This window comes from Xyrauchen texanus, chromosome 10 (assembly GCF_025860055.1).
Source record: "Xyrauchen texanus isolate HMW12.3.18 chromosome 10, RBS_HiC_50CHRs, whole genome shotgun sequence".
NCBI lineage: Eukaryota > Metazoa > Chordata > Actinopteri > Cypriniformes > Catostomidae > Xyrauchen > Xyrauchen texanus.
Window position 1 is genome coordinate 28,464,456 of NC_068285.1, and position 13,927 is coordinate 28,478,382.

The 13,927-nt window shown below is 42.4% G+C and overlaps 1 protein-coding gene across 1 annotated transcript in view; it reads right to left on the minus strand.

Annotated features, from left to right (window-relative positions):
• LOC127650710 (thrombospondin type-1 domain-containing protein 7A-like) overlaps positions 1-13,927 on the minus strand; it is a 192,103-nt gene that overhangs the window by 97,282 nt on the left and 80,894 nt on the right. The window contains exons 5-6 of the mRNA XM_052136306.1: positions 5,941-6,096; positions 1,815-2,018 (exon numbers count right to left, since the gene is read on the minus strand). Coding sequence (XP_051992266.1) covers positions 1,815-2,018; positions 5,941-6,096 — 360 coding nt within the window. The remainder of the gene's footprint in view (positions 1-1,814; positions 2,019-5,940; positions 6,097-13,927) is intronic.

Below are 13,927 nucleotides of genomic sequence, written 5' to 3' on the forward strand. Positions count from 1 at the left end.
TACAGTTTGTCGACTACTCACCAACACTGAGATAAAAAAAAAACAGGAGCTGATATTAAAAATAGCTTTAGATATTTAACACAGATCTAGAAATCTGCTTAAATTGGCAAAAATAACCTCACAAACATAATGTAAAAGGCATAACTTAATGAAGACTCATGCACTTATATAAAGTGCATTTCACGTAATGCTGCCAATCAAGAACAATATGCAGATAAATAACTCTCATATTGTGAGTTCCTCATCTCTAGATTATTAATTTAGATCAACATCAATGCCGATAAAAAACATGGATAAATGTGCATTGTTGAAAGCAACTTTGTAGAAATGAACTGAGCCGTGTTGATTAGACTGTCTGACTGACGGCCTATTACGTAAGAGTTGTCTGGCTCATGAAACTCACCCGTGATTGGCTGGATGGTTGCTCAATCAGCCCAAAGAAACAAAACGCAAAGAATACTGTATACAAATCCACTATTTGGACTAGGTATGGGTTTAGCTTGGAAAAGTGCGCGGGACAAAAGTCACCTTTTTAAAGAGTGCGGGGGATATGTCCCCCATGTCCCCTGTGGCTGCAATGCCCTTGATTGTACACATTCAGGATTAATAAGCTTATGAACATTTAAAAAAAAAAAAGGTGAAAACTTTTCCCACAAAACTTGTTGCTGACTTCAAAGGCAGTGTCCTTTACAAAAATCCAGTTCAGGCAAACTTACTGCAAACTTGCTTCAAATTTGCCACAATTCCCCACTCATTATTTTCACATACAAATGAGCTTTGCATCAAACACTTCAATGTCACCAAAGGTTTGCTGCAGGTTCACCACTGCAAACATCTGGCAAAAATTTTCAAGGAATCGTAAGCTAATTGGCATGTGAAAATAATGAGTGGTATATTTGCAGCAGGTTTGTAGTAAGTTTGTCAGAACTTTCAATTTTTTGTAAGGAGTGTCAAATCAAACTGTACAATCTGTTGGTGCAATTGATCTTTCATTCTGTAAAAGCCAAAAAGGACAGGTTGAGTGACCTGTCTCACTAAATTTTCAAGGGTAGATCTGTTAGCTACTGGACAATTACAGTGCATGCTTGATTATATAGAGCAAGCACTACAGAATTGCTGAAATGCGTTCTTGTAAGAACTTTATAACGGGGCTCAAGCACATTAAGCAGATCCTTAAATCCTGTGTTCTCTACGAATATGTGTGGTCGCATATCTACAGCAATAAATGCTGTAAATCCTATGGCATTTGTTATTGCTTTAGCTCTATCTGAGCTTGCAACATGAGGCTGCTTGAACACCGTGGTGAGACTAACTTGCAAAGGCTGTTTTTTCACAGATGGTGCTGGTGTTAGCATACTTAGTCAACCCAATAACATTCAAATGCTATTGGATATTTGCTGGACTTTGGGATAGTAAGACAGTAGACCACCTTAACACATGTGGCTTAGTGTTTAGAAGACTACGTATAAGGCAGCAGTGGCACTTTGTATTGCTCTGAATTCCCCCTCTGGCTACTCTAACAATAGAGAACTACTACCAGCCGCCCATGCAAAAACAGCAATTACCGCATTGGGCATGAGTCCAGAACATAAGCCCTTTGGACAGCTTTCAAGAGTGGACCCAGCTGTGCAAGAACAAAACAATCTGGGGTTGTTCCTGCATTCGACACACTACACGCCTGGACATGACCCTGAAACAAAAAGTCTTTTCAAGCAAATATTTTTAATTAGCCTAAATTATTCAAAAATAAAGAATTAATGGGTTATCTCAGATAATACAAATGGTTGGTGTATGTACTACTGTATATCACTTACCATCACTGTCAACACATTGTACTTGTGGATTTTGGGTTCCTGGTCCACATACTTTGTCATTGTCTGGAACACACTCTTCCAGCTTCACCAGCAGCCAATCATAGCAATTGGGCTCCTCACAGGGAATTGCTTCAGTCAGGTGGGGGCAATTTCCTGTCCCACCAGTGGGCTCATTCATTATTTTCCTTTTCCTAAGTTTGAAACCTGTAGATGAGCACAAATCATAGTATTAAGTATCACAATTAATTTGACTTCTTTCTGTGCTGAAAATAATAATAATATAAGTTAATATAATTTTTTGTGTTGTTTTTCAGTAAGATATCTAATTAGTTAATAATAATAATACAATGTTTACTTTTCTTAACCACTGACAATTTTCTTTTCTTTTTTGTTATAAGCATAAATCTAACAAAATGTACAAATTGTGAGGTTTGTTCTTAAAAATAGAAAAACGATTAACCAATGAGGAAAGGAAAATAAACTTATTCAAGATAAAAAAAAAATAAGTCTTGTTATCTTATGCAATTTTGCTTCTCATGTAAATGAATTTTGTTTAAAGGATGTTTAAATATGTTTCAGAAAATAAGCCAAAGACACTTGTTAAGAATTTTATCATTATTATTATTATTATTATTATTATTACTTAATTTTTTGCAGTTTGGTTGACACATTCAGCAGTCTTTGATTTTTCTACAAAGTCAACATTGTGTTAAATGTGCATGTAGGAAACGTAAGTGTGCATATTGCCATTGCAATATTAATGTTATTTGCGTTGTCATAAACAGTGCAACAAAAAGAAAGAAAGAAAGAAAGAAAGAAAGAAAGAAAGAAAGAAAGAAAGAAAGAAAGAAAGACATATTCCACTCACTTAGGGTTTTTGGTGACACCTAATTTGTTTCAGAGCGATTCATATGAATTTAGGATTTGTACTGTAAGTGAACACTCCACATTAACTCCAGAACACAAAGTACACCAGGTTCACTTTATTTTCACTTCCATGTAATTCCAAATACATTTGGCCATTACATTTGGTTATTATAAAAAGACAATGCATGTGGCTAATGCATGTAACTACACTGAAACACAGTTTGTGGGCTCCTGAGGTCATATCATGCACAAGATATCTACTAGTCAACTGGTTGGTTGCAGCCGCTAGTGTTAAGCCCTATCAAATGTCACAGTGTGTCATTGCGCAATAATCATAATATTACATTTAACATATCAGTCCATTAAGCGTGGGAGATGACAGAAATTACTGGAGCAGCTCATCATAATGAATATTATTATTTCTTCCATCATTACAATTGCTTTGCACTGAAGGGACTAATGCAATCAGCAATCCATTAATACAGAAGAGGCTTTGGCTCCAGGGGTATTCCCATTCAAGTGCAGAAAAAGCTCCAGTGAAAATATATATATATATTATTTTTTTAAATAGAAGAAAGGAACTGGACTCAGGAGTGGCACAAGGTCACCTACATGTCTCCTGCCATCACCCTCCCCTTTCTGTTGCTAGTCTCTGGCCTCTGCTTTAATCTACATTGCTGTTTGGGGCCGATAAGGCAATATGGAATGGGGGGCCTTTAGGAGTTAGTTGGAGATGGTAGCGTTGTCTCTTTCTCTGATTACTTCTGTCCCTCTGTCTCTTTCTGGCTTTATTTAATCAGAAGGTCAGTATAAAGCACATTGTGGTTGGGCGAGGTGGGGAAGGGGGTGTAAGGGGATTGTATCACATACTGTCAGTCAGCCCTAAGGTGTCTGATGGTGCGTGTGTGTGTGTGTTTGTGTGTGTGTCCTTATCAGACAAAGCAGGATACTGGATTTCTTATGACCCCCTGTTAATAAAAAAAAGACAAAGCCACAGCCTTAGAGAAATATAATCCAAATCTTGTGATTTATCAAATCCAAGGTTCACGCAGACATATTTTTTGTTGCTTTATGTTGAGATGTCACTTATAATTTGTACCTTATCACACATTCAAGTTTATTTAAGCACCTTGTATGGGCTATGCAGATTACTGATATATTACAGTAGAACAGCCTTGCTGTCATAGTAATATAGTTTAGGGGGCGTTCACACTGGATGTGTTTTCACCTTTGAGTGCTACATTGCTTTTTTCAGTTTTCTTCAGCATCTAACACAAGATCCTCATGTTTTTATAAAATAACGGCAACTTTTAAAAACGTATTACTGATATAATACAGAAGAACAGACTTGCTGATATTGTAACATAGTTAAGAGGCCATTCACACATATGCATTTTTGCATATGCGTCTCTTTTCTATGTAAGCATGCACTAGATGGAAATGTTTTGACCGCTGTCAAAAATTGCTTTTTTTCCAGTGTCTCACATTTGACCACTGCATTTTTCATATGTCACCTCAGGTCTAATTGAATGACAAATTATAAAAATACATTTTTGAGACATCTGCAAACTTTTTGATTCATGGCGCTCTGTCTAGCTGTTTTTAGGTCAGTAGCCTGAACGGCCCCTTAACAATGCCATTCCAAAGTATGGACCTACCTACTCATTCTTTATTATTATTATTTTCCACATTTTAGAAGAATAGGAAAGTCATCAAATCTATGAATCTAAGAAAAGGAAGTTCAAGAATTTTTACATGATCAAAAATATTAAACAAATCAACTGACTCATCTAATTCAAATTCATTTTTTTCAACTACAATTTAAAGAAATAAATATAAACAATTGATACTTGCTACCAACTAAATCCAAACATTTCAGCACAAGGCTTAAGAATGAAAGCTTTTTAAGATCATGAGAAACAAATTTGGTCTAGTGCATCCTAACCTTTGACTGGAATCATACATCTAACATTTATCACTAGTAAAGGGTAACAAATCATTGAGTTGGTTTCCATGGACGAGTCGTGCGTCATCACACAGATTTTGCATTCCCTGATCCATAAGCGAACAATCACTTATATGTTTTGTTAACAAGCACATTAGTGTCATGTTGTTCCACTCCCTAAAACTTCTCTCTGTTAGCCCACTTCACCCTGAATAATGAGCAACACTCTCAGATAAACAGTATGTATATACACACATGTGCTAGAGCCTGCCATTGAGCTATGTGACACAAAGTATGAAGCATGGACATCAGAAAAGAAAGAGCATGGAAGACTTGTTCAGAGAATATCCATCATTAAGATGCATGGTAGAGAATTTCCTCCATCCCATCCTTTTGAGTCGCTTCATTAGGGATGAGTCAATATGCATTAGTCATAGCATGGGTTGCTGTCCCAGGCATAATTAACGAGAAAAGCAGCCAGCATGCCACCACCTTTGATACACTAGTAGCACCTTTCAACATTTACAGGGAATATAAATCGGTAAACTTGTGCTAACTCCCAGACTAACAGGTTCTTTGGTACTTCTATAGAGAATTTTATGTTTGTGTATTGACATTTACATTAATGCATTTGGGAGATGCTTTTCTCCAAAGTTCATGTTAAACATTTGATCAATATACTGTACTTTTCTTGGGAATTATCATTGCTGCCACATGCTCTACCAATTAAGCTACAGTTCTCAGACCGTCTGATAGGCCATTCACATGGAATGTTTTTTGCACATGCACTCGATGGACATCTTTTACAGCTGTTGTCTTTTTAGACATTGTGTCAAGTGAAAAATAATTGATACTTTAAAAAACATGTCTGGAGACACCTGCGTTCTATTATATGCTCTGCATTACATTTTTCTGGTGCAAGAACGTGGTCTTTCTGAATGGCCCAAACCCATAATCTCTCTATTTATATATAACATTTTTTTCTTCATGTTTTGGTGTTAAGTTTGGTTGTTTTTCCTCCCTCTACAAAGGCACTTAACCCACAAACCTATGAGAAAATGAATCTTCTGCTCCAGTAGGCAGTGATAACTTTATGGAACAGATGGTGATGGCGCAGATAGTGGTGAAGAGGTGGGGCGGTGTGAGTTATGTGTTGAAAAGGATTCTGTACACAATTCATGAGATTCACAATGAAAGAAGGCAGTTTATTGATCCGCTCTGTTTCAAAAGAGCAAGATGGGTGAAACTACATCTCTCTGATCAAAACAGTTAAAGATGAAAAAGACCTATAATTCAAACTAAGATTACTCTCACCTTTCTTGGTGGACTGATCTTGGCAGTTTTCAAAGGTGCAGAGCCCCCATGCGCTCCAAGAAGACACCTCACATTCCATAGGGCAGGGAATATGGCACAGCTGAGTGGTGTTAGGAGGAACACCCAAACATAGGTCATTGTCCACTGGACGAGAGGCTGAGGAAACATATGCAATCACAATGTAACAGAGTTTCTAGACAAACAGAACATCTGTAATGTGCAATTAATAATATGCAATGCAATACATACAGCGGAAACCAGGGCTAGTTATCACAATGTTTTCACAGAGGTTTTGATGGTTTTATGCACAGATATATATAACCAGCTTTTGGGAAAGTTGTCATAGAAGCTCAACCTGTGTCTGATGAACTGTATCTTTTTTCCTAGGCAAGAGCAGTGAAAACGTTAAAGACTTCAAATGAGGTGACTATGTAGAAAATTACTTTTAAAAATACACCTACCCTGTGAAATATTCACTGTGACAACTAGCCTTGGTCTCCCACAAATCATGCAGAATAATGTACTTTGCAATATACAGTATATACATGTGAACATGACTCATTAAAATATGACAAAAATACTAATGCTTGATTATTTTGATAGCATTTTTGAGTTCTGCTAAATGAATAATTTTTCATTATTTTATTTTAATTATTACATTTACGTCTAATTAAAACTTTGTTTCATTTTGTTTGATAAGAACAGTATAGGGAAGACAGGAAATGTGGAACAACATGCAAGGATGCAAGCCAGACTCGATCTTGTCTGCTAGCATGAGCACCACTGGTCAACAAGTGAGAGCACATGCACTAACCCATAAGCCGTAGCTTACACTTAAAAAGGCATTTCTAAATAATTATTCTGTGAACAAATTTTGTTTTTCTAAAGTATTTATGTATCAGTGAAATTCAGAGCATGAAAATCAAAACAACAATGCAATTTGAGAACATCATATGGACAAATGCTCACACATGTTTACCAAGACATCTTCCAAGATCCTCTTTTGTCTTTGTTTTCCTTATATTCATAATTAGCTACAATATAGCTCCAAGCCATATAGGTGACTTTTGGCAAGGTCAGTGCATGAATGGATCTGCCACTGACATCCTGTGATGGATCTTCTCTTAATTCACATGCAAATTGCTCTGCATCCAAAAGGTGTACTTTGACTAATCACTAAAAATGATTTGCGTTATAACTGTGTTGATTTACAGAGTGATTTTAGTGATTGATTTCATGGTTTTATGCTGGAACAGTTATGTTGAGTTAATGATTCACTCAAGCTTGTTTAAAATAGAAATTAAAAAGGTATTTGTGAAGTGCTCTGCTGGGAACTGCTGCATCTACCACTCAATTTAGTGAGCTAAAATTACTCTCCATTCTAAAACTGATGCATCAAACAAAAATAAACAAAAATAAAAAGGTTGCTGTCAAATTGTCAAACTGATGAAATTGACTTGCAAATGCAGATCCCTTATTCCCAAGAATAGACCTTTCTCCATTCACTCCATACATGTTATTAAAGGGAATTAAAAATTTAGGTCATGTACTCACCTTAATGTTGATCCAAACTTTGGACTTTCCATGAAACAAAAATGTTATGCAGAGTCCCCATTCACTTACATTGTATGGAAAAACATACAATAAAGTGAATGGTGACTGAAGCCAACATTCTCCCTTACATCTCTTTTTGTGTTCCAAGGAAGAAAGAAAGATTGTTTGGTACCACATGAGGTTGAGTAATAATGACAGAATTTATTTTTGGGTGAACTATCCATTTAAGACATGATTGTGTTTTTGAGGAATTGAGGTGGACAAAAGCCTGTCTGACTTCCTGTTTCAGTGGTTCCCCTATTCACCGTCCTGTTAACCCACTCTGATTAATAACCCTCTCCTTGCAGGTTGACCTTGTTCAGGTGGCACAATACTCGCTTGGAGGTCTGATGCAGTTTGCCCACTCAGGGTTTCCCCGACCTATTTATAGCATGAGATTCCCATCAGTCACTCTGTCTGTCTGAGAGCTGCCAACACATTCACCTGTTTGCGCATTCATCATCATCATCATCAATAACTTTCTCTACCTTCAGGGTGGTGCTGCATGGATGCTCTGTAACAAAGCCATGTAGTTAAATATCTCATAAAGATCCACAACAGGGTGCTACATTGATTATATTCTGGAGAGCAACACGGCCGAGCTGAACCGAATGAACATTGGCCGCACTGTTGTTATGTTCTGTCTCCTTGTGACTGAGATGTGTTAATGGATAAAGACTGAGCCAGCAGCTGCTTTCCCCCTGTTGTCTAAATGTCAGAAGCCCCCCACAGGGAGAGGAAATCAAGCACAGCTTCCCCAGGCCTATACAGCAGAGCAGGAAGCTGGAAGGGTTGTGGCACTGGCAAAGAGGAAGACAAGCTGCCTTTGATATGTAAAATGCATGCTTTGTGTTCACTGCCACTCTGGAATTCATAATACAGGTTTAGGAGGCCATAATCTCAGAATAATTGAAACACATTCAAATTCCTATAGCAATAAATAATGTATATGGGCATATACTGTATATTGAGCCTGTTGCATGTAGTAGACAATACTAAAGCAATATATCTTGATAAAGCCCATTGACAGCTATTTTCTATTAAAGGAATATTCTTAGTTAAGCTCAATCAATAGCATTTATGGCACAATGTTGATTAACCCCCAAACATGACAACGAAGTTGTAAAATTGGATATAGCTTTACACAGAAAAGTTCAGTAAGTGATTTTAATCACACTAAAATCATGTTATCACATATTGTTTGTTTTGTTGCTATACGTTTGAAACAGTGAGTTTTTTGTTTACATTTACGGATTGGCCCCATTCAAATTCCTTCGAAATTTGTGTGCCAGACAAGCCTCCCAAGAGGGATAAAGGTCGATTGCAGAGGATATTTATCCCTCTCGGGAGGCTTGATTAGCCTAATACGGGACCGGGTGTGTATGATCACAACCCGGCCCCGCCCTCCGCCCTGCCACAATGTGCCTCACTGTGCCTCACTGTAACCCAATTTTTTGCTTTTTTTTGTGACTAGCTCTGACCAGTAGATGGCGATATGCATGAAGAACGTGAATTGCCTAAAACAAAAGAAGAATGAGGAAGTGAATGTGGAGATTAATAGTAAAAAAAAGGACTAAAACATTTATCTTTTTCTCAACAACTATTCTGTTGCTTCTAAACACATGGATTTAGCCAGTGGAGTTGTTTGGATTACTTTTATGTTTCCTTTATTTGATTTTTGCAGATTCAGATTTCTGGCCACCATTCAATTCCATAGTATGGACCTATAGAACTGCAGAAGAAAGAAAGTCATACACTAATGGCAATTTCCTGAAGGTAAGTAAATAATGAATATTGATATTCCTTCAAGCATTAGAGTTTGTCCTATTCATTTTTGTCTGAGTCTGGCACTGTACAGAATAGGCAGGTTGCAGGAAAACTTCTCGGGTTATGACTATAACCCTTGTTCCCTGAGAACGAGACACTGCGTCATTGAAAACGACTCTTTGGGGAACGCTGCTTAGCGTGCGCCTCTGAAGTATGAATGAAACTATTCCAATCTTGATTGGTGTTGCGTCATGACGTAAAATGTGACGGCATAACCGGATGCATATAAGTGACGCCGGCACACACACATTAGCCTAGCGATGAACCAAGCCGCTCTCAGGCCTTGAGGGGCGTGGCAGGACGACGCAGTGTCTCGTTACCTTCTCAGGGAACAAGGGTTATAGTCATAACCCGAGACGTTCCCTTCCGAGGGAACTCGCACTGCGTCGTTGAAAACGACTCTTTGGGGAACGAATGCCCACTAGGCCACGCACTGAAAAAAGGCCTGCCCTAGGGTGAAACTGAACTCAGGCACTCAGCTAGGACGAGAGCACACATGCGCCAGGCGTACTAGGGAGGTGCAGACTATAAAACCTGATGAAAGTGTGTGGGGTAGCCCAACCGGCTGCCTCACAGATCTCCTGGAGGGGTACTCCCGATAAGAGAGCCCTAGAGGACGCCATGCCTCTAGTTGAATGAGCCCTTATGGCCAAAGGTGAAGGCAAATTGTGCACCTTGTAGGCCGAGATAATAGCCTGAACAATCCAATTACTAATGGTTTGTTTCGAGGCAGGAGCCCCTTCTTAGGTGACCCAAAACACACTAACAGTTGGTCCGACCTCCTCCAGGAAGAGGACCTCTCGAGGTAACAGCTCAAAGCTCTGACAGGGCAGAGCAAATGGAGCCTCTCTTCTTCTGCCGACACATGAGGTGGAGGATGAAATGCCTGCAGGACCGTGGACCGTGCCGTGTTAGACGGCACCTTAGGCACATAGCCAGGTCTCGGGTGCAAAATGGCTTTAACTCCGCCAGGGGCAAACTCCAAGCAAGCTGGCATCACTGCCAGGGCTTGAAGATCACCCACCCTCTTTAGAGAGGTAATAGCTAAGAGAAAAGCCATCTTGAACGTCAGGTCCTTGGGCTGAAGCCGACTGAAGGGGTTCGAAGGGGCCAGGGATAACCCTTCGAGAACCACCGCCAGGTCCCAGGCAGGAACCCTGGACCTGGTTGCCGGTCTCATCCTCCATGTACCACGGAGAAAACGAATGACCAGCTGGTGCCTCCCCAGAGGCCCATCACTCAGTGGTGCATGGAACGCCGAAATGGCAGCCACGTACACCTTAAGTGTGGAAGGGGAGAGACCCGCAGAGAAACGATCTTGAAGAAACTCCAGAACTGAAGCCACCGGGCAGTTAACTGGATCTAATTCACATTCTCTACACCAAGTGGAGAACACATTCCACTTGAGGCCATATAATCTCCTAGTACACAGAGCCCTAGAGCTAAGTATGGTTTCAACCACCCCCGCTGATAGACCAGCATTTAGGTACTGAACCCCCTCAGGGGCCAGACCCACAGTTTACACAGCTCTGAACGAGGGTGGAAGACTGTGCCCCCTGCCTGAGACAACAGATCCCTCCTCAGAGGAATCTGCCATGGCAGAGCTATCAGGAGTGAAATTATGTCTGAGAACCATACTCGGGCCGGCCACATCGGGGCAACCAGAAGAAGACTGATGCCCTCTTGGCGGACCCTTCCCAAGACTCCTGGGAGCAGAGCGATCGGGGGAAATGCGTACAGGCGAAGCCGGAATATATATTGATCTGATAGACAGTATTTTCCCTTGGGACCAAAGAATTATCTGATGCGCCAGTCTGCACAGAGGGCACGATCTGAGTCCTCCTTGTCGGTTCAGATAAGCTACCACTGATGTATTGTCCGAACGTACTAGGACATGGTAACCTTTGATGTCTGGAAGGAAGCTCCTCAGAGCCCTGAACACAGCCAACGTCTCTAGACAGTTTATGTGCCAAGAATGATGATGGTCCTGCCACAGACCCCTGGCAAAGCGGCCGTCCATGACCGCGCCCCAGCCAGTGAGGGAGGCGTCTGTCGAAACGGTTTTCCGGCGACATGACGCTCCCAACACTGGCCCTTGGGACAGGAACCAAGGTTTCTTCCATATTAGCAGAGAACGAAGGCACCTGCGGCGTTACTCTGATTATACTGAAATGGATTCCCCTTGGGGAAAACCCTTGGCTTTCAGCCACCACTGGAGGGGCCTCATGTGTAGAAGGCCCAAAGGTACAATGTTGGATGCCGCTGCCATGAGGCCCAGCAGTCTTTGAAATTGCTTTACAGTGATGGCCTGGCCTAGCTTTAACCCGGCCACCATCGCCATAAGGGACTCGATACGTGCAGGAGACATGCGTGCCTGCATCGTAACCGAGTTCCACACAACGCCCAGAAACGTTGTGCACTGGGATGGTTGTAACACACTCTTTTTTGTGTTGAGTCTCAACCCCAAACTTTGAATGTGGCCAAGAACGACATCTCAATGCCGAACCGCCATTTCTCAAGACTGGGCCAGAATGAGCCAGTCGTCGATATAATTCAGTATAGGGATGCCCTGAAGTCTCAGTGGAGCAAGAGCTGCATCCATACATTTGGTGAATGTGCGGGGAGATAGTGCTAGGCCGAACGGAAGAACCCGATATTGGTAAGCTTAGCCCCGAAGCGAACCTCAGGAACCTCCTGTGACATGGAAGGATGGATACATGAAAATAGGTGTCTTTTAGATCTATCGTGACAAACCAGTCCTCGGATCTGATCTGACTCACGATGACAGGAATAGTAAGCATTTTGAACCTGAACCTCCTCAGAGTCCGGTTCAAAACTCTGAGATCTAAAATCGGCCTCAACCCCCCATCCTTATTTGGAACTATAAAGTACCGGCTGTAAAAACCGGACTCCCTGTCTGAATGAGGAACACGTTCTATGGCCTCCTTCAGCAGCAGAGATTGCACTTCTTGTTCCATCACCTGAGCCTGCCCCGGAACCACTGTAGTCTGCACCACCCCAGAGAATTTGGGGGGGCGGTGCCCGAACTGCAGTCTGCACCCTGATTTTATTATATGCAGGACCCATGCAGATATGTTGGGAAGATGATTCCATGCCTCTACAAAATCTACTAAGGGAACCAGCCTCTCGAGGCTGGTCTCGGGTGTTTTTCGCGCACTGTTCTCGACCTCCTGAAGCGGGATACCGGCAGGATTTGGTCGATACAGTTCTTGTGACCACAATTGATGTGTGTTTTTTATTTTATTTTATTTTTTTGACGCGAACGGCACGGTGTGCGTTCGCTGGAAATTGGTGTGGCCCGAAGCATCAGAGATGGCGGGAAACCGACACCCATTTCCTGAGGGCTCAGCTGCGAGAACAACCTCGGTTGCTCTGCAGCGGGGGGGGCAGCCCTCCGAGGTTCTACCACCCTGGTTAGGACCTCTTCCCCGAAGCCCTACTAGCCTTAAGGACGTCCCTCAGGTCGGCCCCCTGGCTGGAGGGCTTCCGCAGGGAGCGTTTCCTCTGTTGCCAAGCTCCTGGAGGAGGGGCTCTAGAGGAAACGCTCTGCTTTTGCTCTGCGCGGTGCGAGGAGCTGACTGAAGGCTGGGGCTGATCTATTTGCCCCACCCTACTTGATTTAGACTTGGATTTACGGGGGAGAAACTGCTTGAATGCCGCAGATTGTTTCCTCGCCTCCTGAAACCTGTCGACGACCGATGTAACGGCGTCGCCGAACAGGCCAGAGGGTGAGAGCGGGGCATCAAGCAAAAAAGCTCTGTCTTTTTCTTTTATTCCCGACAAATTTAGCCACAGATGCCTCTCCGTGGTCACCATAGCTGCCATAGAGCGGCCAATAGTGCGGGCCGTCTCTTTAGTGGCCCGGAGAGACAGATCTGCGGCTCTGCGCAACTCCGCGATATCTTCGGGAGTTGGCCCCTCCCCCTCGTCTAAATCTTTCAGGAGATCGGCCTGGTACGCCTGCAAAATCGCCATTGAGTGCAGGCATGAACCAGCCCGACCTGCCGCCATGTAAGCCCTGCTTATTAATGCAGATGTATCTCTGCAGGGCTTACTAGGCAGCGCCGGGGTTTAAAGGGAAGATGCCGACTCAGAAGAGAGGTAACCGGCTAAAGCCTCCTCCACACCAGGCATCTTCCCATAGCCCATATCCCGTGCCCCTAAAACATAGCTGTAATCGACCACACTGGGGGTGGAGACACGGGACGAATGTGGTTTATCCCACGATCTCGAGATCTCTTTGTGGAGATCGGGGAAAAACGGCAAACCCCTGCGCTGGGGTTGTGAGGTGTGCTGCAGGAAACGCTCGTCTAATTTGCTTCCGACGTGCGTTCCCTGCTCATTTTGTGGCCAGCTAATGTTAAGTCTGGCCACAGCAAGTGTCACAACCTGAACCAGCTCCTCATAAGCCTGGCCGAAACCCGGCGTGCTTGGCTCACGGTCGTCCACATCAATGCTGAGCATTTCCACTTCCTCGGAAGCAGAGAGCTCGAGCATTGGGACCTGATCGTGGGCAGAAGAAGCCGCGACGCGGGCTTCTGCACCA